Source organism: Hibiscus syriacus, unplaced genomic scaffold (assembly GCF_006381635.1).
Source record: "Hibiscus syriacus cultivar Baekdansim isolate YM2019G1 unplaced genomic scaffold, ASM638163v2 tig00111273_pilon, whole genome shotgun sequence".
In the NCBI taxonomy this organism is placed as follows: domain Eukaryota; kingdom Viridiplantae; phylum Streptophyta; class Magnoliopsida; order Malvales; family Malvaceae; genus Hibiscus; species Hibiscus syriacus.
In genome coordinates, this window is record NW_024063040.1 from 1,175,257 (window position 1) to 1,200,027 (window position 24,771).

At 36.8% G+C, this 24,771-nt stretch overlaps 1 protein-coding gene and 1 pseudogene across 1 annotated transcript; both read left to right on the plus strand.

The window, feature by feature from the left end:
* Nucleotides 1-1,425: 1,425 nt before the first annotated feature.
* Nucleotides 1,426-16,728, plus strand: LOC120157688 (E3 ubiquitin-protein ligase UPL2-like). The gene is made up of 17 exons (XM_039168750.1): nucleotides 1,426-1,613; nucleotides 1,778-1,901; nucleotides 3,593-3,688; nucleotides 3,777-3,983; nucleotides 4,112-10,688; nucleotides 10,813-11,906; nucleotides 11,993-12,298; nucleotides 12,376-12,580; nucleotides 12,808-13,061; nucleotides 13,142-13,410; nucleotides 13,724-14,846; nucleotides 14,931-15,077; nucleotides 15,231-15,311; nucleotides 15,398-15,623; nucleotides 15,708-15,847; nucleotides 16,086-16,192; nucleotides 16,443-16,728. The coding sequence occupies exons 2-17, from the start codon at nucleotides 1,806-1,808 to the stop codon at nucleotides 16,543-16,545; spliced, it is 11,031 nt and encodes a 3,676-aa protein (XP_039024681.1). The 5' UTR covers nucleotides 1,426-1,613; nucleotides 1,778-1,805; the 3' UTR covers nucleotides 16,546-16,728.
* A 3,315-nt stretch (nucleotides 16,729-20,043) lies between these two features.
* Nucleotides 20,044-24,771, plus strand: part of LOC120157691 — a 40,446-nt pseudogene continuing 35,718 nt past the window's right edge.

Below are 24,771 nucleotides of genomic sequence, written 5' to 3' on the forward strand. Positions count from 1 at the left end.
GTTTTATGGTGTGTAATACAACTGATGGGTCATAAAAATATTAAGATAACTATATGAATGATCAATTTCGTTCAATATTTGTATATTTTTACTCACTAAATTTAAAAACATAAGTTTTGGTCATTTATGTTATTGTTTTATTAAGATTTGGTCACTGAGGTGCTAGTTGTTGTTAGTTTGATGATGTGACAAATTAGTAAATAGATTTAATTCTTATTTTAACTCTTACACTTTAGATAAATTATTAATAATAGATCTTTTTGTAAACCTAAAATAGTTTAAGATAAAATATCAATTTATCCTTTTTTTTTTCCATATGTTTTCTTTCCCAACCTATCTCCCACTTGCGCCTCACATCTCCACTGCTCCGTCGCCGATCACCTGACGGATATGGAACAAGAAGCTCCGGTTAATCTCTTGTCCAAGGAGTTGGCAAAAGTTCTTGGCAAGATGCAATTACAAGTCATGAGCAAATTTTCTTAAATAAGCTCCAGTTAAATTAATCTCTTGTCCAAGGAGTTGATGTTATCGATACAATATCATCTAAACACTTCCTTGTACCGCAACAAGTTCAACCAATGTGTAAGCCATTATGACCTAATCATCCCCAATGCACTGGAGGTATACGACGCAAGCAAAAGATAGAGCCGGGGAAAGAAAACATATGAAAAAAAAGTATAAATTCATATTTTCTTATCCATGATTAATAATTTATTTAAAGTTTAAGGGTGAAAATAAAAATTAAATCTATTTATTTGTCACGTCATCAAACTAACGACACCTAACGTCACAGTGATCAAATCTTAATAATGAGAACGTAAGTTACCAAAACTTTTTTTTTTAATTTAGTAAGCAAAAATGAACAAATATTAAACGGAAGTCATTAATCACATAGTTAACCATAAATATTTTATGATTTTTTAAAATATAAAGTTATAGTTTAAAATCAAATTATATATTTTTATATATATTTAAAAAATTTCTGATTTTTAATATTTTTTAAAAATTATTGTTTAAATTTTTTTTAAATATTTTAATTATAATTGAATGATTAAATAAAATATTATTTATTAATTTAATATTAATACATCATGTATTTTAACACTAATTAATTGCAACTTATAGCGTGATAAATCTAATAATAAAAAATCATTTTAATATAATTTAATTACCACCTATGTATTAACCAAAAGTAAAATAGAATTATAGAAGGGTGAAAACAAAAACATAATTACAAAAATGATCCCTGTAACATTGTAGTGTCAATTTCTCTCGGTCACTAAAACTTCTACATATTTATATTCCAATCCTTTCATTATTTATTTCCTTTCAGTTTACTCCTCGGAGACCCTAAAAGTTTCCCTTTTCTCTGATCCCTTCCCGGGCCTTCGGTTTCTTCTTAAACAAACACACCATGTAAAGTCGCCCACAAAATCAAAACTACCATAGCTTCCGCCCCTCTTCTTGTTCTCCGCTCTTTTTTTTCGCTTTTGGGGGTTTTCTCTTTCTGTTTCATCGTTATCTTCGAAAATCTCTCTCGAATTTTCTTAAATTTCATGTTCTATAATTTGGATGTGTAAGCATCCATCGCTCTTCTCCATCTCCTTCCTCAGGTACTCTCTCTCTTTCTTTTGAACTATTAGTATTTTTTTTATATTTTATTGAAATCTAATATCTGATCTGCTTTGAATATTTTCGATTCTTTAGCAATCTTTGATTTTCGTAGTTTAGTGTGTGATTTTATGTTTTATTCATTTTTTTGTTTTTGTTTTTGTAGTTATTGAAAGTAGAGAAGCAGAAGTGACATGCCGAATATAAGATCGACTTTGCCTTCGAGGCTTCGCCAGCTTTTGTCTGGTGAAACCACCATCGGTCCTTCTATCAAACTCGACTCTGAGCCCGTGAGTTATTGTTATGGTTGTTGTTATCTTTATAATTTTTACTTGTTTAATTTTTCCTTAAAAATTCTTTCGGGTTAGGGTTTATCTCAGTCTAGTACTGTTTGGTCGAACCCACTATCGCTTTCAATTGTTACTCCATTGTCGTATTAATTAGTATTTTAATAATGTGCTTGATTCCTTATGCTTCCTCTTTTAAGTTTTGGCTGTTGTATTGGATTGTTTGACTGCTTCAGTGGTTCTACTGATTGCTTCTCTGCTATTGTGCAGACCTGAGAATCTTATACACCAACATGGTTACGTGAAAAAATAACTACTACATCAGTGCTTCAAAATCTGTCATATGAATTATTGGCTTGTCAACAATTTATTAAAACGTAATGAACCCTAAACATGATTACAACATGGGATAGTACACTAGGATGATGCAGGTACACGCTTGTAGTATTAGTTTTGGACTTGCGGCACAAATATTTTATCTAACTATCAGGGCAAATGTATTGGTATCTCTAGAATATTGGCTGACAGGATCATTCGTATTTAGTAGGATACGAGGCTTTAAAATTAACTTAAATATACATTTTTCTTAAAATAATGTTGAAGTAGGAAATTTTAGCATGTAGTTTGTCACGAGCAGTCTTCTTATGTTCTCAGTTCTCACACTATATATTTTTTCTTTTTGGGAAAAAAAGTTATGCTAGTAAGTCATGCATTTTGATTTCCCCCTAGGTATGAAGGCCTTTTCATAATTCTAAGCTTCCCTTTGTATTCTTTGTATTTTTTGTCAATATATATATGGATGTATTTGTTTAAGGTTAGAGAGGACAGTTTGTATTCTCTCATTCAATGCTTTCTAAACCATTTTCGAGAGTTTTTAGATGGTTTAAATTGACCCATGCTAGTTCTTTGGCAACCATTTATCCTATAATATTTTATTATTGTGTGGTTTAGAGTTGGTGCTTGTAATTTGATGTCATTTGTTATTCTGTAATCTTTTTGTTCTGGTAATGATCTTTTAGTATTATATATGCTATCAAAATGGATTTGATATATATATATATATATACATTCACATGTTTGTATTTATATATGCATTCTCTGTTTACGGATATTAATTGTTGTAATAAGGTTAATCTATTTTCGGTTAGGTGTTTGCTTGTTATACATTTTAGGCATTGGAAAATGTGCTGCTTATCTCCTAGATAGCATATATTTCTGTTGCTACATTAGCATTTGAAGATTTATATAATTTCTTTATCATTTTCTATGTGAAATTGAGTATGTTTCATAAGAAGGCAATTCTGCAACAAATATTCCAATGTCAATAGTCTGTGAAGAACAATTTAGCCAAATACTTGGAAAGCTTTTTATGCATTAACATTAAATAAAAGGTATTTTTGAGTTTCCAACTCAATTGCTTTTAATATTTCCATCAGTTTTCTTCACGTCATAAATCTTCAATTTCTCTTTTATTTTTATGCGTTGGAATAAGTTATTTTATTTTATTGTTTCCTTTATTACTCATATGTTTATGGCGATTTATATAATGGTTGCTACCTACCTTGCTTAAATGGAATTTATACTGGTTTTGAAGAGCTTGTTGGAATGGCTTAGAAAGCTTTTTTCTGTGCTCCTTTTTTCTTTAAAAATATATTTCTTTGGAAAATAACTTTTATATGTACTGTCACTTGCAGCCTCCTCAAATTAAAGCATTTATTGATAAAGTGATCCAGAGTCCATTACAGGATATAGCAATACCTCTTTCAGACTTTCAATGGGAGTACAGTAAGGTGATTTTTTATATTTATTTCTCTTGTTTTCCATTTATTTTATTTTTTCTATTCTAAGGTTCTCATTCACTTGTTGCTCTCAACTCAGGGGAATTTTCATCATTGGAGGCCACTGTTTCTTCATTTTGATAAATATTTCAAGACTTACTTGGCTTGGAGGAATGATCTTCTACTATCAGATAAAATTCTAGAAGATGAAAGTCCATTTCCAAAGCATGCAGTTCTTCAAATACTTCGAGTAATGCAAACAATCTTGGAGAATTGCCGCAATAAGACTTCATTTGATGGCTTGGAGGTATGTTGAGATGGAGTCAGAAATTGTTCTTTTAACTACAGTAACTTGCAAACTTATAAATTTATTGGATGCTCTATCTATGTCTTCCAATGTTGTTTGATCTAATACAACTGCCACTCTCCTTTCAGCATTTCAAGCTTCTACTTTCATCCACTGATCCCGAAGTTCTTATAGCTACACTAGAGACTCTTTCTGCTCTTGTTAAAATAAATCCATCTAAGGTCCATGGTAGTGGCAAGCTCATTGGATGTGGCTCGGTAAACAGCTATCTTCTGTCTCTTGCTCAGGGATGGGGGAGCAAGGAGGAGGGGTTGGGCTTGTATTCATGTGTTTTGGCAAATGAGAGATCACAGGTGGAAGGGATTACCTTGTTTCCTTGCAACATGGAAAATGATTATGATAAGTCTCAACATCGGATTGGGTCTAACCTTTATTTTGAATTGCATGGGCTCAATACTCAAAGCACCGAAGAAAGCATTGGCAATTCAAGTTCTACAAGAGTCATACACATTCCAAATCTGCATTTGCAGGAGGAGGATGATCTGTTGATAATGAAGCAATGTATTGAGCAATATAATGTACCACCTGAGCTCCGGTTTTCATTACTAACAAGAATTAGATATGCGCATGCCTTTCGGTCGCCCAGGATATGCAGGCTGTACAGCAGGATTTGCCTTCTTGCATTTATTGTGCTTGTTAAGTCTAATGATGCAAATGATGAGCTGTCATCTTTTTTTGCAAATGAACCGGAGTATACAAATGAATTAATCAAGATAGTGCGGTCGGAAGAAACTATTCCAGGAAATATTAGAACTCTTGCGATGCTTGCATTGGGTGCTCAGTTAGCTGCATATTCAGCATCTCATGACAGAGCACGGATTTTGAGTGGATCAAGCATTAGTTTTACCGCAGGGAATCGGATGATCCTCCTGAATGTGCTCCAGAAGGCAGTTTTGACACTCAAAGGTTCCATTGAACCGTCATCTCTCTCTTTTGTTGAGTCCCTTCTTCAATTCTATCTGCTTCATATAACGTCTTCCTCAGCATCGGGAAGTAATATTAGAGGGTCAGGAATGGTTCCAACCTTTTTACCTCTCTTGGAGGATTCTGACCCCAATCATATGCATCTTGTCTATTTGGCTGTAAAAGCTCTACAGAAGCTAATGGATTACAGTAGTTCATCTGTAACATTGCTTAGAGAACTGGGTGGAGTGGAGCTTTTAGCTCAGAGGCTACAGATAGAAGTGCACAGAGCTATTGGTATCTCTGGCGGAAATGATAATTCTACAGTCTATGGTGAATGCTCTGGATACAGTGATGATCAGTTGTATTCACAAAAGAGGCTTATCAAGGTACTTTTGAAGGCTCTTGGTTCCGCTACATATGCCCCTGCAAACTCCACTAGACCGCAGAATCTTAATGAAAGTTCACTGCCTGGTACATTGTCGCTCATATTTGGGAGTGCAGATAAATTTGGAGGGGATATTTACTACTCAGCTGTGACCGTTATGAGTGAAATTATCCATAAAGATCCCACACGTCTTCCTGCACTGCTTGATTTGGGTCTTCCAGATGCTTTTTTGTCTTCAGTGTTATCTGGCATACTTCCATCCTCAAAGGCTATAACATGTGTCCCAAATGGCCTTGGTGCCATATCTCTTAATGCCAAAGGCTTGGAGGCTGTGAAACAAACTTCAGCATTGCGGTTCCTTGTTGATATCTTTACTAGCAGGAAGTATGTGCTGGCGATGAATGAAGCAATTGTTCCTTTGGCTAATGCAGTTGAAGAGCTTTTGCGCCATGCATCTTCATTGAGAAGCAGTGGTGTTGATATAATCATTGATATTGTAAATAAAATTGATTCTTTCGGGGACAGTAGTAGCTTCTCTGGATCATCATCTCTGGAGAAAGTTAATGAGAGCACTGCAATGGAAACTGATTCCGAAGACAAAAGAAATGAAGAAAACCGTTGCCTTGTTGGTGCAGTGGATTCTACAGCTGAAGGAATCAGTGATGAGCAATTTCTTCAATTGTGCATTTTGCATCTTATGGTTTTGCTTCACAGAACTATGGAGAATTCTGAAACATGTCGCCTGTTTGTGGAGAAATCAGGAATTGACACTCTACTGAAGCTTCTTTTAAGGCCCAGTATTGTAAAATCATCTGAGGGCATGTCTATTGCTTTACATAGCACCATGGTTTTTAAGGGGTTTACTCAGCATCACTCTGCTCCTCTAGCTCGGGCCTTCTGTTCTTCTCTTAGGGAACAACTGAAGAAAGCTTTAACTGGATTTGGTTCTGCTTCAGGGTCCTTTTTACTGGATCCCAAATTGATGCCCGAAGATGGAGTCTTTTCTCCCCTTTTCCTGGTTGAGTTCATTCTATTTCTAGCTGCTTCCAAAGATAACCGTTGGGTTAGTGCTTTGCTTGCTGAACTTGGAAATGGCAGCAAAGATGTTCTGGAAGACATTGGCTGTGTTCATCGTGAAATTTTATGGCAGATTGCTCTGCTTGAAGATGCCAAGCTTCAACTGGACAATGATGGTGCTAGTGCTAGTTCTGCTTATCCTGATTCACAGCAACTGGAAACTAGTGCAAGTGATACTTTTGAGCAAAGGTTGAACATCTTTAGACGGTTCCTTGATCCCTTATTAAGGAGAAGGACACCAGGATGGAGTGCTGAATCCCAGTTCTTTGACCTCCTAAACCTTTATCGTGACCTTGGCCGATCTGGTGGCATTCATCAGAGATTGGGTATCGATGGTTCAATCATGCACCTTGGAGCCAATCATTTAACCACGGCAAATGCTTCTGGAACTGCCAACAAAAGGGAATTTGACCATCTGAGATCTTATCACACCTCCTGCTGTGATATGATGAGGTCCCTTTCCTTCCATATTACCCATTTATTTCAAGAGTTGGGAAAAGTGATGTTACATCCTTCTCATCGTCGGGATGATACTGTTAATGCATCCCCTGCATCAAAATCTGTTGCCTCTAGTTTTGCCTCTATTGCATTTGGTCACATGAACTTTGGTGGTCGTGTAAATTCTTCAGGTTCAGAAGCATCTGTGTCAACAAAGTGTCGCTACTTCAGTAAGGTTATTGATTTCATTGGTGGTGTTCTCCAGGACAGGCCAGATTCTTGTAATGCTATTATATTAAACTGCTTATATGGATGTGGAGTTGTTCAATCAGTTTTGACAACTTTTGAAGCTACCAGTCAATTTCTATTTGAAATTAATAGGGCACCAGCATCTCCAATGGATGTGGATGATGGTAATGTAAAGCAGGATGAAAAGGAAGATGGAGATCATGCATGGATTTATGGTGCATTAGCTAGCTGTGGCAAACTTATGGCTCACCTGGTGGCATCTTCTTTTATTTTGTCCCCATTCACTAAACACCTGCTTGTGCAACCACTTGGAAGCGGAGATGTTCCTTTCCCAAGGGATGCTGAAACTTTTGTGAAGGTGCTTCAATCTATGGTGCTCAAGGCTGTGCTTCCTGTATGGACGCATCCACAGTTTACTGATTGCAGTTATGATTTCATCACTACAGTTATTTCTATTATTAGGCACGTTTACTCTGGTGTTGAAGTGAAAGATGTTCCCAGCAGCAATAGTGCTCGTATTATGGGGCCCCCTCCTAATGAAACCACCATAGCAACAATTGTAGAGATGGGATTTTGCAGGTCTAGGGCGGAAGAAGCTCTGAGGCAAATTGGATCTAATAGTGTGGACTTGGCAATGGAGTGGTTATTCTCCCATCCAGAGGAAACCCAGGAGGAGGATGAACTTGCTCGTGCACTTGCCATGTCTCTTGGGAACTCTGAAACTGACACAAATGTAGATGTTACAAATGACAGTAGCCAGGAACTTGAAGAAGAGATGGTCCAACTTCCTCCTGTCGAGGAATTGTTGTCAACATGTACAAAGCTGCTTCAGATGAAGGAACCTCTAGCTTTCCCAGTTAGAGATCTCCTTGTATTAATATGCTCTCAAAATGATGGTCAATATAGGTCCAGCGTCATTTCTTTCATTCTTGACCAAGTGAGAGATTCTAGTTCTGCTTCTGAAAACAGAAACAATTCTCTGCTCTCTGCCCTTTTCCTTGTTCTTGCATTAATTCTTTACGTGGATGCGGGGGCACGGGAAATGGCCTCGAAGGCTGGACTGATTAAACTTGCAACTGATTTACTGTCTGAGTGGGACTCTGGTTCCGTAGACAAGGAGAAGCGTCAAGCTCCAAAGTGGGTAACAACTGCGTTCCTGGCTCTTGACAGGCTACTTCAGGTGGATCAAAAATTGAATACTGAAATTGTTGAGCAGTTGAAAAGGGACAATGTTAGTAGTCAGCAGATATCTGTTAGTATTGATGAGGATAAGAAAAGTAAGTTGCATTCTTCATTTGGATCTGCAAGACATATCGATCTTCATGAGCAGAAGAGACTGATAGAGATTGCTTGTAGTTGTATAAGGAGCCAGTTTCCATCAGAAACAATGCATGCTGTCCTACAGCTATGTGCTACTCTTACTAGAACCCATTCTATAGCAGTTTATTTTCTTGATGGTGGGGGTGTAAGTTCACTTCTTTCATTGCCAACTAGTAGTCTTTTTCCTGGGTTTGATAATGTAGCTGCTACCATTATCCATCATGTCCTTGAAGATCCTCAAACCTTGCAGCAGGCAATGGAAGCTGAAATAAAGCACAGTCTTTTGACTATGGCTAACAGGCATTCTAATGGAAGGGTCAGTCCGCGTAATTTCCTTGTCAATTTAAGTTCTGTCATTTCACGTGATCCAGTTGTATTTATGCAGTCTGTTAAGTCTGTCTGTCAAGTTGAGATGGTTGGTGAGAGACCCTATATTGTTATGATTAAAGACCGTGACAAAGATAAATTCAAGGAGAAAGAGAAAGAGAAGGAGAATGCATCAGACAAAGATAAAACACAACAAAGTGATGGAAAGGTTAATTTGTGCAATGTGAATTCAGCAGGTCCAGGGATTGCGCATGGAAAGTTTAATGATTCAAATTCCAAGTCTGTTAAGATGCACAGAAAATCTCCTCAAAGCTTTGTAAATGTGATTGAGCTTCTTTTGGATTCGGTCAGTGCATTTGTACCTCCCTTGACAGATGATGTCAGAATAGAGGTGCCTGTTGATGCACCATCATCAACTGATATGGAAATTGATGTTGCTTCCAGCAAGGGTAAAGGAAAGGCCATTGCCACTATGTCCGAGGAGAATGAAGCCTCTGGTCAAGATGCTTCTGCATCACTTGCAAAGATGGTCTTCATCATGAAACTTTTGTCTGAGATTCTGTTGATGTACACTTCATCTGTTCATGTTCTGCTCCGGAAAGATAGTGAAATTAGTAGCTGCAGGGTCCCTCATCAAAGGAGCTCAGCTTGTTTATCCACTTGCGGAATATTTCACCACTTCCTTCACAATTTTATTCCTTGTTCCCGGAGTTCAAAGAAGGAAAGGAAAACCGATGGTGACTGGAGGCATAAATTAGCAGTCAGGACCAGTCAATTTCTGGTTGCCTCTTTTGTGCGTTCTGCAGAGGCCAGGAAGAGAGTATTTTCTGAGATTAATTGTATTTTCAATGCCTTTGTTGATTCCTGTGAAGGTTTCAAACCTCCAAGTAGTGATATGCAGGCTTTTGTTGATCTGTTGAATGATATACTTGTTGCTCGTACACCAACTGGCTCATGCATCTCGGCAGAAGCTTCTGCCACTTTTATAGATGTTGGTTTGGTTGCATCATTAACACGGATGCTTGAAGTTTTGGATTTGGATCATGCTGAGTCACCTAAAGTTGTAACGGGGCTCATTAAAGCTTTGGAACTTATAACCAAGGAGTATGTCCATTCTGCTGATTCTTCTGCTATCAAAGGTGAGAATTCTGTCAAACCTGCTGATCACAATCACTCTGGGAGAGGAGATGATGTTGCGGATGCATCACAGTCCATGGAATTGGCATCTCTGTCCAATCGCGATGCTGTTGCAGCCGGGTATGTTGAATCATTCAATACCATCCAAAATTATGGTGGGTCTGAAGCTGTTACAGATGATATGGAACATGACCAAGATCTTGATGGAAGTTTTGCTCCTGCTACTGAAGATGATTATACGCAAGAAACTTCTGAGGATGGAAGGGGTCTTGGAAACAGTGTAGACAATCTGGGCATTCATTTTGAAATCCAACCCCATGAGCAAGAAAACCTTGATGATGACGAGGATGAGGATATGTCAGGAGATGAGGGGGATGGAGTGGATGAAGATGACGTTGACGAAGATGAGGACCCAAATGATTTGGAGGAAGGTGATGTACATAACCTCTCCCATCCTGACACAGATCAAGATGATCATGAGATTGACGATGATGAATTTGATGATGAAGTATTGGAGGAAGATGATGAGGATGAGGATGATGATGAGGGTGGAGTTATTCTAAGGTTAGAGGAGGGTATGAATGGGGTTGATATGTTTGACCCTGTTGATGTTTTTGGCAGAGACCACAGTTTTGCCAATGAAACTCTTCATGTAATGCCAGTTGAAGTTTTTGGTTCTAGACGACATGAACGTACAACATCTATTTACAGTCCTTTGGGGCGCAATGGTGAAAATTCAGGCTCTTCAACACATCCTCTTTTATTGGGACCTTCATCGCTGCACTCAGCCTCTACAAGGCAGTCAGGTTTTTACTCTGTATTTTAATATGAATTTTTGTAATTTACAGTTTAGTGCTCATAAATTTTGTAGTTATTCATTGATCTCCATTTTAATCACCCTACACCTCTCTCTTTTTTGGTCATCTACAGTAAATGCCCGTGATATTATTCTCTCAAGCAGAAACTCAGACACCACCTCATCACGGCTGGATACTATTTTCCAGTCTTTAAGAAATGGGCGTCACAGCCATCGTTTGAACTTGTGGGTTGATGAGAGCCAACAAAGCAGTGGGTCCAGTGCAGCCACTGTACCACAAGGCCTTGAAGAGCTGCTTGTTTCCCAACTCAGGCGACCTGTACCTGTGAAATCTTCTGATCACAACACATCAACAGTGGAACCTCAGACCCATGGTGAAGGTAGTCAGTTACAGGGATCAGGGCTTGATGAAAGACCTGACATTCCTGTAGTAAACAACGAAAATAATGAAAATGTTAATGTACCTCCATGTTCTGCAACAGTTGATAGCTCTCTCAATGCTGATGGGAGACCTGCAGTTACTGCCTCTCTGCAAGGAACAGATGCATCAAGCATACATCCACAGTCTGTTGAAATGCAATTTGATCAGAATGATGCAGCTGTTCGTGTTATTGAAGCAGTGAGCCAAGAAAGTAGTGGTAGTGGGGCTACGTTAGGGGAAAGCCTTCGTAGCCTTGATGTTGAGATTGGAAGTGCAGATGGCCATGATGATGGTGGAGAAAGGCAAGGTTCTTCTGACAGAAATGTTGATCCACAAGCTGTGCGTTCAAGAAGGACAAATCTGGCTTTTGGGAATTCCACTGCTGTTGGTGGGAGGGATGTACCTCTTCATAGTGTTACTGAGGTTTCAGAGAATTCTAGCCGAGAAGCAGATCAGGATAGTATATCTGCTGAGCAGCAGATGAATAGTGATGGTGGTTCTGGATCAATTGATCCTGCATTTTTAGATGCTCTCCCTGAGGAGTTGCGTACTGAAGTTCTTTCAGCTCAGCAAGGTCCAGTGGCACAGCCTTCAAATGCTGAACAACAGAATTCTGGGGATATCGATCCAGAATTTCTTGCTGCCCTTCCCCCAGACATCCGAGCTGAAGTTCTTGCACAACAGCAAGCACAAAGGCTTCATCAATCTGAAGAACTTGAAGGCCAACCAGTTGAAATGGACACGGTCTCAATAATTGCAACATTTCCTTCTGATTTACGGGAAGAGGTATAAAGCTTGTTATATTGTGGTTAAATTTTCAGTGTAAGTTGAAGATGTCTAAACATTTTTCCTTTTATATTTTTTATACTCAGGTTCTATTAACATCTTCGGATGCTATTCTTGCTAATCTCACACCTGCCCTTGTGGCAGAGGCAAACATGTTGCGCGAGAGATTTGCACATCGGTATCATAATCGTAACTTGTTTGGGATGTACCCTAGGAGTCGCAGAGGTGAATCTTCTAGGAGAGGCGAAAGAATCAGATCCAGCTTGAACAGGATTGGGGGAAGTATTGTGTCACGCAGATCTGTTTCTGCTAAGCTAATTGAAGCTGAAGGCACCCCTTTAATTGACCCAGAAGCTCTTCAAGCAATGTTTCGGTTACTTCGCATGGTGCAGGTGCTCTCTCAGATAATTTTTCCTTTTGATGTTTATCTCTGATTTTGATTTATACACTAACGTCTTTGATCTTGCAGCCACTGTATAAAGGTTCATTGCAGAAGCTTCTCTTGAATTTATGTGCCCATAATGAAACCAGAACAGAGCTAGTTAAATTATTGATGGACATGTTGACGCTTGATACAAGAAAGGCTGTCAATTATTCAAATGCATTTGAACAACCGTACAGGCTTTATGGTTGCCAGAATAATGTGATGTATTCTCGTCCTCAGCATTTTGATGGTGAGATATTCTATACTCACGATTTAAGTTCATGATCCGTAGTGACTCAATGTGGATGCCGTCATAACATTTTTCTCATCCATTTCTTAGATAATTTATCTTTTTCTGGGTGGATCTTATTCTTAACGAGTTTACTCTCTGGAGAAGTTTTTTGGTTTTATTTTGATTTAATCTGTAGTATTTGGTTTCTGAGTGGTTTATTTTATCATGTACTTTTCCCTTTGTAGGAGTTCCACCGTTGGTGTCTAGGCGAGTTCTTGAAACTCTCACTTACTTGACTCGAAATCATCCATATGTTGCTAAGATCTTACTTCAGCTTAGATTGCCGCTTCCTACTGTAAAAAAGTTAAGAAATAATGATCAGTCACATGGAAAAGCTTTGATGACCGAGGTACAGGAGGAAAGAAACTTTTCCATTGCATTGCTTTTGAGCCTTCTCCATCAACCCTTGTACTTGAGAAGTATAGCGCATCTTGAGCAGGTGATAAGTAATAACCTTAATAAATTAAACAATTGTACATCTTTGTGTTCATTATTTGCTCATTTATGATTTTGCTCCAGTTGCTTAACCTGTTGGATGTCATCATTGACCATGCGGAAAGGAAGCCTCTTTCATCTGAGAAATTGAAGGCATCATCCACTGAACAAACACCTGCTTTGCAAATTTCAACGTCTGATGCTCCTGTAGTTACTGAATCACCTTTAAAGACTGTTGATTCATCCACACCCTCATCATCTGGTGCAAGTAATGAATGTGATGCACAGTGTGTACTGACCAATCTCCCACAAGCAGAGCTCAGGCTTTTATGTTCATTGCTTGCACGGGAAGGGTAAGCTATATATGTCTAATTTATGCCATATATTTTGACAGTAGTTTGTATTTCCACCCTTTATCTCTTATGTGTCAATTGTGGAAAAGTTGTGTAAGTTGTGGATTGTAACTGACGTGCAACACCCCCAACAAACTCCACCTGCCAACCCACCGCCCCAAATACACACCCTCACTAGAAAAAAAATACAGCATAGAGGATGTCTGGGTGTGGCAGTTAGCACCTCTTACCAAATATTTCTTTTTCTTTGTTAAATTTTTAATATAATTATGCACTTTCCATTTGCTTGGGCTCATGTTATGTTTCCTACCAGGTTGTCAGATAATGCATATAGTCTGGTGGCGGAGGTAATGAAAAAGCTGGTTGCTTTTGCTCCAAGCCATTGTCATCTTTTTATTTCTGAGCTAGCAGATGCTGTTAAAAATTTGATTAAATCGGCCATGGATGAGTTAAAGATGTTTGGTGAAGCAGTGAAAGCTCTACTCAGCACATCTTCAGATGGAGCTGCAATTTTAAGGGTTTTACAGGCACTAAGTACTCTTGTTACCTCAATAACTGAGAAAGAGAAGGATCTACAGCTGCTTCCTGAAACAGAGCGTTCTTCTGCTCTTTCTCAGGTGTGGGACATTAATACAGCTTTAGAACCTTTGTGGATAGAGTTGAGCACTTGCATAAGTAAAATTGAGAGCTATTCAGATTCTGTACCAGATTTCTTAGCTCCATCCAGGACTTCCACATCAAGACAATCTGGTTTAACACCACCCCTACCTGCAGGCACTCAGAACATCTTACCATATATTGAATCTTTCTTTGTGATGTGCGAGAAATTACATTCTGCACAACCAGGTTCTGACAATGATTTTGGCATGGCTGTACTTTCTGATGTTGAGGATGTCAGCACTCTATCTTCTGGCCAGCAGAAAACTGCTGCTTCTGTCTCAAAATTTGATGAGAAGCATGTTGCCTTTGTGAAGTTCTCAGAGAGGCATAGGAAGTTGTTAAATGCTTTCATCCGCCAGAATCCTGGGCTCCTTGAGAAGTCATTTTCACTCATGTTGAAGGTTCCGCGCTTTGTTGATTTTGATAATAAACGTGCTCACTTCAGGTCCAAAATAAAACATCAACAACATGATCATCATCACAGTTCTCTAAGGATATCAGTCAGAAGAGCTTACATACTTGAGGATTCATATAACCAACTGCGAATGCGGTCAACTCAAGATTTGAAGGGGAGGTTGACAGTTCACTTCCAAGGAGAAGAAGGTATTGATGCTGGTGGGCTTACAAGGGAATGGTACCAGCTGTTGTCCAGGGTCATATTTGACAGAGGAGCATTGCTTTTCACAACAGTGGGCAATGAATCAACATTCCAGCCCAACCCCAATTCAGTCTACCAAACTGAACATCTTTCATACTTCAAATTTGTTGGACGAGTTGTTAGTATCTTCTCTAGTTCCCTATTGGATTGACACACTTTTTTCCTTGTAACTTTTTATTCATTTGTTACTGAAATTTTCCAGGTTGGTAAAGCACTTTTTGATGGGCAACTCTTGGATGTCCACTTTACCCGTTCTTTCTACAAGCATATATTGGGGACCAAAGTTACGTATCATGACATTGAAGCAATTGATCCTGATTACTTCAAAAACCTGAAGTGGATGCTTGAGGTGTGTCATATGCCAGATTTCCGCATTTCCCCCCTTTTTCTTAAGTGCAGATGGAGCAATTGAGTTATTTGGTTTCCTGGCATTTTCATGGTTTATTTGAGAGTATTGTTTAGCAACTTCTCTTCCCTCAACTTTTTTCCATTTTGTTTTCAGAATGATATTAGTGATGTCCTGGATCTTACATTTAGCATTGATGCTGATGAGGAGAAGCTAATATTATATGAAAGTACTCAGGTATTGTTTTTCATTGATTCTATCATGAAGCCCTTTGTGGCAAACCTTTCTCATTTATAAATCCGTCTTTACCAAATACGATGCAGGTGACTGACTGTGAACTGATTCCTGGTGGTCGGAACATTAAAGTTACCGAGGAGAATAAACACCGATACGTTGATTTAGTTGCCGAGCATCGTTTGACCACTGCTATTCGTCCTCAAATAAATGCATTTTTGGAAGGATTCAATGAATTAATTCCTAGGGAATTAATATCCATTTTTAATGACAAGGAACTGGAGTTACTGATAAGTGGTCTTCCAGAAATAGATTGTAAGCCATTAAATTTAATGTTAGAATACTTTATTTTGCCACTATCTTCTGAATATGACCTGATTTGCGGTTTATCTTTCCTAGTGGATGATATGAGGGCAAATACCGAGTACTCCGGTTATAGTGCTGCATCACCTGTTGTACAGTGGTTCTGGGAGGTGGTTCAAGGGTTCAGTAAGGAGGATAAAGCTAGACTTCTACAGTTTGTGACTGGAACCTCAAAGGTAACATGACACCTGAAATTGTTGACCATACTTGTAATGTGACATTTCAAGTTATTTACTGTATTTCAATCTAAAGTTTGACTATTTAATGCTTGAATTAGGATTAAGATATTGAAATCATGACTGTTTATTTCTTTAGTGTGTGTGGACATAAGCCCGGGGTCTGATAATAGTTTAGAAGATATTTTTTTTCATAACCGGTCTCTAATGTTAATTCTCGATATTTGTAATTTCATAGGTGCCTTTAGAAGGTTTTAGTGCACTTCAAGGTATTTCAGGTTCCCAGAAGTTTCAGATTCACAAAGCATATGGTAGCCCTGACCACTTACCTTCTGCTCACACCTGGTAATCAGTCCTATCATATGTATGCTATTTGTACGATATGTACATCGCCTGGACAATATATTCTGTTAATCGTGCTACTCCATGTTTTCCTTCTTTTGGGTTTTCTGCTTTTTCTTGGTTAACAAAAAACGCTACAGTTAATGATGCTAGTTAATGATTTCCTCTTTCAGGTTTTGTGCCCGTTATTTGCATTGAGTTACTTGTAGACCTTTGTTTGTTAATAAGAAGCATTTCCTTGTGATTAATGCAGTTTCAATCAATTGGATTTACCTGAGTATCCATCGAAGGAACATCTGGAAGAGAGATTGTTGCTCGCAATTCATGAAGCCAATGAAGGGTTCGGATTTGGTTAGGATTTGGAGCGTAATCATATAGATTTGGTGCGATCAAGGAACTTGTAATGGGGTGGGGGTATAAAAGGGGACGGACTTGAACCGACTTGTGAAGTGATTACTTGTTTATATACTCTGTACAGTCGCATATTGACTATTGGAATGGCTCTGGCAGTTTTAAATTTGCCATTATTTCCCCCTTTCTTCCAGGTATTGCCTTGCCTTTGTTAAAAAGAACAAACGAAGAAGCTCTCTGTGTTGGGTAGTTATAATTTTGCTAAAATATTTGGAAATTTTAATATTGGAAAAATCATCTTCTATGATATTATTGACCTCCCTAATTGTAAGTACATAAAAATATCTAATTCTGGACTTCTCTTTTTGGATAATTGAGGAAAATTGTTGACTTAAAATCGAGTTATCGATTTCACTAATCTTTATTTATAAGTAAAGTATTTCAGTTATACATTAACATTAAATACGACAAAAATATTATTCTTAATTTGACCGAATAAAATTTTAATACAAAATTAAAAAGTTAAAGTAAATTGAAATTGTAACAACCCAATTAGCAGTTTAGTGATCAAAATGTAAGACTTTTAAACTCAGTGGTAAAATTAGAATAAAGTGATAAATTTAGTGATTTATGGTGGAATTTTTGTGTAGGGCTAAAAGCAATTTTGTTATATTTGAGAGGGCAATATGGTCTTTTGATAATAAAGGATTATTATCTCCTTTATTTAGGAGATAAGCATGGGTTGGAGACATTTGGAATCCTTTCTGTCTTTCTTCTTCTTGTCGTGCACTCCTTCATCCAAAGGTAAGTTTTTCAAATATGTTGGTTTCTTCTAATTTTAATTGGCTAAGCTTAAGGAAAGCTTATATAGCATTAAAACAACAAGATGAGTGTTTTAGAAATGAATTTGTAAAATGAGTTTTTAGATGAATTGTTAATATAATGTAGTTTTTTGGAGTTTTAATTGGATATTTGACTTGTCAATAGGCCAACTAAAAGGTTAAGAGTGTTAGAATTGATTAATAACATGTTTGAAATCTGGGTATGATTTAAAGATTCAAGTGTTCAAATGAGAATTTGAATAATTAAGAGTGGTAAATGAATATTAATGGGTGTGGAAGTATCAAGGTGAGTTCAAAGGCTTAAGGTATGTGTTTATGAGAGTTTTGGGAGGATTTTTAGGTGATTTTCGGGATGAAATTGGCCATTCTAGGCTTCGAGTATCGGTACCCTTATGAACAGTATCGATACCTCTTGGGTTAAATATGAGTATTTGTAGGGGTTGTATCGATACATGTTGATAGTGGTATTGATATTGTAAGGGTAATATCGATACATGAAGGAACCCTTAAAACATCAAATGTCAGATTGGTATCGGTACCTTGAGGAGGTATCGATACCCTTGAAACATCGAATGTCATTTTGGTATCGGTACCATGAGGAGGTATCGATACCCTTGAGTGGTGGTATCAGTATCATTAGGGTAGTACCGATACTTTCAAGCATGAAATGGAATGTAAGATTTCTTGCATTCCAAGTTATTTTGATTCTATATAATTGAGTTAAAGAACAATATTGATTTTTAGATTGTTTCGTGTAGTGATTGAACGTAATTGACTTCCAGTCAGCTTGGCATTTTTGAGTATCGATTTGAAAGGATTTGGATTAGACTTTAGTGAGGCAAATGTGAGTGCAACCTCTCTTTCTTGTAATAGAATTGAGGAAGACTTGCGATAAGCCAACCTCCGTGTTTTCGATCGAAAACTTTATATTTATTTTATGTTACATTTCAATGTTTTATTCAATTTACATTATGCAAACTATGTTTTATGATTATATGTTATGAAAATGTGAACTTTGAATTAGTGAAAGTAAACAAATTCTGTGAGAAAGAAACTATGTGAATAATAAACATTTTGAATGAACAATATTATGTGTTTAATGACCCAAAGTATATGTATGAGGATTAGAGGTATAGTTGGCATGCCAAGAGTAAAGGATTTATGTGGTCCTTCGGGACAATTATGTGGTCCTCCGGGACAAATATGTGGCACTTCGGTGCAATCCTATGTGGCACTTCGGTGCAAACCTATGTGGTCATTCGGAACAATTATGTGACACTTCGGTGCAAATTACGAGCCGTGGTGACAACATTAGTGCATAACCTCATAGTACTTAGATACCTAGAGTTCTCAGTAGTATACATTGGGCACTTGAAACAAAGACCTACAAAGATTAACTATTCATAATATATCTTTGATATGTAAATAAAGGAAGTTCTTTGCAAAACATTTTGAATAAAACAATAAGATTTCTGTTAATAAGTTAGCACTATTAGTTTGGCCTCAGTAAGTCACCGACTTAGCGTGTGTTTTTTCACGCGTAGGTTTGAAGAAAGCTGAAGATTGATTTGGGTGAGGATAACATACACTTCTGAAGATCAGATCAGTACAAATTAAATGTATGTTTTTGATCATGTTGTAAATTGTTGGCATGTATTATACGTTTAATTTGAAATGCTCTGATCGATTTTGTAAACTTATATATTTTGTATTTTGTAAACCATCAAAGTTTTTATGTAAACATGAATGTGACATGTTTATCTTATATATGTTAACGATTACACCTTTTTATCTTAATTATGATTTATAAATTATTCTTATTCGTTAATTTCGTATGTTTTGAAAAGTCAATGTGACACATCGGATTTATATCCGGGTCGGGTACGGGTCATGGGTGTTACAGAAATATTGATTCAACTAAGCTTTATCTTTCCTTTAAAAATGTTTTAATGATAAATTAATAATTTATTATAATTGCTCTTTCCAACAACATTAATCTTTAAAGTTCAAAATTTTTTTTTTATTTCGATAATGTGTCTTATATGATATTTAATTGAATTAATATGAGAACAAATCTTTGAAATATATCGAATTATATAAATTAAATTTATGGCTTTACTAATTAAACGAATCACAAAATAAAGAAAAATGTATGATTTTTAGTTTGAAATTTAATTTTTAAAATATTATTATTTTATATACAAAATAATTTTATAAATTATGTTAAGAATATGAAAAATATATTCAAAATATTTTAAAAGAATCAAAATAAATAAATAAATCTAACATTTTTCATCACTTTAAAATCGTTTTTGTAAATAATTTTTTCTACTGTTGTATCAAATAATATTTAAAATAAGATTTAGGTAGAAACTAGTTGGGAATTCTTACTGTTGGACATATGAAACACCATTTCCCCTGCACCCTCACACCATCTGATACAAACCCATCGTTACAATACCAGAAAAAACGGAAACAAAAAGAATAACAGTCACTCCTCCATCTATCACTGAGCACCACTCGGATCGGATCATCTATCATGTCGAGACTCTCTCTTCCGATCGCTTCGCTTCGAAGACTCAGTTTCATTTCCTCAGATAAAAACACTTTGGTCTCTTTATATTTTTTCAGAGGCACAAATTCTGTAGGTTTTCCTTGCTCCCTTTTAATCTATTTTTCAACTTCATGTTATTATGTTCAGAGGCTCTCATTCTTAGCCTTTGCTTCGTCTTCTTTTTCGGATTGGATAATTCGATTGGATTTTTTACGGTTCCGTGCAAGTAAAGTTTTGTCACTGGGAAAATAATGGGGGCTTTATGGTTTCTCTTCGGACTTTTGGTGATTTCCGTTACATCGTGGATAGTCTTCATGTAAGTGCATCCATTTTTCTCCTTTTCGTGTTTAATTTGAAATTTTAAGATGTCGATATGATTATTATTATTTTATATTATTTGAAATTTTAATTGAATCATCTTTTCACTTATGCATGTCGATTTTATTATTGTGTTTGGAATTCCTTTTAAGGGAACCTTTCCATCGTTCTTTAGTGTTTGTTCACGATGTTTATTTTTTATTTCTTGAATAGTCTGGGGGTGATTACAACCTATTCAGAACTTTCTTAATCTATTGGTAACGTATAAACACTGCAGATGTTTAAAATTGTGGTGATAAAAGCGGTTTTATATCCAATAAATTTAGACACAAGTTTGTTACAGGCACTGGGGATTTATTTATTCTCTTGTGCAAAATAATTCCAATGACATAATTATATATGGAAACTGTTTTTCTCTATACTTAAAAAATGCTGAAGTAATGTCTAATTGTATATATTATACCAAATATAAATTTTGGGTGGCGAGCCCCAGGTTTGAACTTTAGAGACAGCATTGTTGGCAGGGACTGCCCCGAATCCGAACATGGACCATAAAACGGACATGAATTATACCAAAAAAAATGTTTGTATTATGTTCGAACTTTGAGGTGATGATTGATGACCCATCTATGACCGAGATTGCTAAAATTTATGTTAAACATTTTATTTCACCTTACAGATTTGCTTTGAGGTTGCTGTTTTGGATTCTAAGCAAAACAGTCGGAGTATCCATTGAATTCAGACTTGGAGGGTGGAACTGTTTGAAGGATATAGCGGTGAAGTTGAAAAAGGTCTTTCTCGAATTTCAATTGATTGTTTCCATCTTCAATATTCTGTTAAATTAGGACTCTTAAATGTAAGTTAATTGTTGAACAACTCACTTTCTTCTGTTGTTAAAACTGGTGTCTTACATATTCTTCCCAGTAGAGTACTTCTCCTATTTCAGAAAAAGCCTTCATTTTTTCCCAGTTTCTTCTTGCACCTATCTGTCATGTCACTTCTTTTTCCCATCTAAGCTCAATAAATTTCTGAGAATAGATTTTAGTTGAACTGATCATATGGAGTATTTTCACTTAAGGAATGATACGGACCTTTGTATTGATGTTTGCTTTCATGTTGTGTCTTCCGGGTGGAGTTCTTGGTATTTGTCTCTTATATGATGGGTTTCACCACTTGGCATATTACTGGAATGATGATCTGCTTTGTTTGCTTTCAACTTATATGATGTACTTTGTCCTAGATATGACTTTGCGAAGGTCCACCTTTTACCTCTGTAAAATCTAATTGTGTTCTTCCATGGAGAACCTGATCATCGCGAATCTTTTATTATTTTTATTTATTTACTTTAGCTCCGGGTGGGGAGTTCTCTGCCTTGGAAATTAATCTTATATGGGATGTCAAGGAGGCACAGGAAAGAGTTAAGTTTTTAAGTAGGATTTCTTTGAGTGTATATATATATATATATATGTAGGGCTAAATGATGAGTGGGATGGTATAGTTATGGTTTGGTATTTAGCTTTTTTTTTCATTGCCTACCGTTCATGATTCCATTATAAATGTACATTTTGAAACGACCTCAGCGGTAAAGGAATTGTTGTTATTCCTTGAGATTCCTGAGTTCGAGCACTAGGAATGTCAGGGGTGTGAACGTTCAATGTCAAATGGTTGAGAATTATCTTTGAACAAATATTGTCTTTAAGTGCGTAATACCCTCCTCCACTATAGTTAGTCTAGTAAATGTATCAAGGAAAAAAGCACGAAGGCTAGTTGGATGTTATGTTTCCCCCCCTAATTTGTATCATTTCTTACTTTGTGCACTAGATACTGTTTTGCAACCTATGTGCATAACATTTATCATTTTTTCTTTGCTTGGATAATTTCCAGGGTGCTCTTGAATCCATATCAGTGGGTGAAATTAAGCTCAGTTTATGTCAGTCCTCGGTTAAATTTGGGACTGACAGAGTTTCTAAGAGTTTAAAGCTACAGTTGTTAACAAGTAAGCCAGAAATTGTATTAAGGCCTCCAAGTAAAAGCTCAAAGAAAGCTAAATCCCGTAAAAGCTCTTCAGGAAAGGGAAAGAAGTTGATGGCTGGAGGTAACATTGCAAGATTTTTGTCAGTTTCTATTACAGATTTGGCTTTGAAGGTAATCAGTCTTTGACCATTTTCTTTTTCCTTTATGTAACGGTTCCATTTTATATGATTCATTTGCTGCATATAGCTTTTTAATTCTTTTATGAGATGGTTGTGTCTGTTTGTTCACTGGAATAAATGTTAGATAAGGAGAGCTGGGAAGAGTGTGATGGGGCACAATGAGTAATGATCTAAATTCAGCAAATTGGTGTTGGAACATGATTTTAATAGACATATTTATTATCTTATTTTCATAAAAACGAGCTGTATCATCTAGTTCAGGTTCATGGTTCTCTGAATGGTTCAGTTTCACATAGATCCAGTGCCAGTTTATATTTCAATTTTTTTAAAGTTGTCTTTTTATATTTGGAAGTTTGTGTACTCTCAAGTTATTTTTATCTTGAAATCATGCAGGCACCTAAAGCAACTGTTGAAATTAATGGAATCAAACTAGATATATCCAAAGACCCTGGGTCTAAACCCAGTCTGATTGTTATATTACAAATATTACCCATTTCTGTGCAAGCTGTTCAGCTGCTCTCTGGCAGTGAGGAAAAGCCTTCTGCTCCTTCTAGTTGTGAAAAGTTCTCTTGTGAATTTGACCATGATAGGTATTTCTTTCCTCTCTGAATTGTTCTTTACATAGGCCACGTAATTCCAGCTCATTAATCTTTGGCATAATTTCGTTGGCTGGTTAGGGATAGTAATTTTTAGCTTTTGCATAAAGCTCCTTTGGCTTTCATTTCTGTATCGTACACATACTCTCTACTTAAACGTGTATTTCTTGTTTTGGCTTTTGCTTTATGTGCTAAAAATGCTCATGTTTTTTAAATTTGCATTCAGGGAAGCTGGTCTTGTTGTCCGAAATGTGGACATTAAATTTGGAGAGATAAATGTAAACCTCAATGAGGAGCTGCTCTCCAAGACTAAAAAACCACCAGATGATTCTTCTCAAATTGATAAAATTAAAGAGTCAACAACTGATTCTTCAACCACTAAAAAGCCTGATAAGAAACAAGCTGCAATTTTAGCATTGACAAAGCATACTTCTATTTTTCCGGAAAAGGTTTGTCCTTTTACTCATCAATAGAGACAAGTTTGCTATATCTTTTTGTCTTCTAGGCTGGAATCCAGTTTCTAATTAAAGTTGCTATTAAATACAGAACTTCATTATCAGAGTGCAAAAACATTGGTATTGGTCCTTGGTCATAATTGTTTTACCTTCTTATCTATCATGAAAATTGTTATTTAATGTTCTACTGGATTGGACAATTAAAGATGTAGTTCCAACCTGATTCAGATAACTGCTCTGGTTTACTATTGATGAGCTTAAGAATAGGCTGTATGTTAGCAGAGGTGATGTGGAAACTAAGAATGGAAGAAATTAAATAGAATTTGTTGACGAAAACGGGTAAAGAAAACAAAAGAACACGAGAATTTTACGAGGTTCGGCAATGTGCTTACGTCCTCGGTGCCTAGGCGGCGCTAGAAGTTTTTTTTTATTCAATGATATTTTAGGTCTAGGTTACATCTCTATTTATAATAGAAAACCCTGGTACATAATTACAAAATTAACCATGTATCGTACCGCGGGGGCTGCGCCCTCGCACCCCCAACCCACATAATTCGTAACCCCACAACGAGACTTTCTTTGTAAGGACAGTTGATGTTCGCTTCGCTCACTCCGCTCCATCTCCTGTCCTCTTTACTGGTATATTTATGAGCCATACCTAACAAATCTCCACCTTGGCGAATATCCTGCCTCTTGGAAAATTCAATGTGGGTTGGGTTACCTTGATTCTTTAACAACTCGAAACATTCAACAAGTCCAAGCAATGCTTGAACTTGTCTGTCGTAACTGGCTTAGTGAACATATCAGCGGCATTTTCATCAGTATGTACCTTCTGAAACAAAACCTCTCCAGATGCAACCAACTCTCTGATCTTGTGGAACCTTACATCAATATGTTTAGTTCTAGCACGATACACCTGATTCTTAGCCAAGTGAATAGCACTTTGATTATCACAAAGCAACTGAACTCCACCTTGTTGAACACCCAACTCCTTCACTAAACCAGTAAGCCATAAAGCTTCTTTTGCAGCTTCAGCCGCTGCCATGTACTCACCTTCAGTTGTAGATAGAGCCACAATAGATTGAACAGTAGACTTCCAACAAATAGGCCCTCCACCAAGAGTAAAGACATACCCTGTCGTAGATCTTCTATTATCCAAGTCACCTGCATAGTCTGATCCACATATCCTACAACCAAAGGATTATCCCGCTGACTCCCAAAACAATTCCATGTCCCACAGTACCCTTTAAGTACCGAAAGATCCACTTGACTGCTTCCCAATGTTGCTTACCAGGTTTAGACATGTACTTACA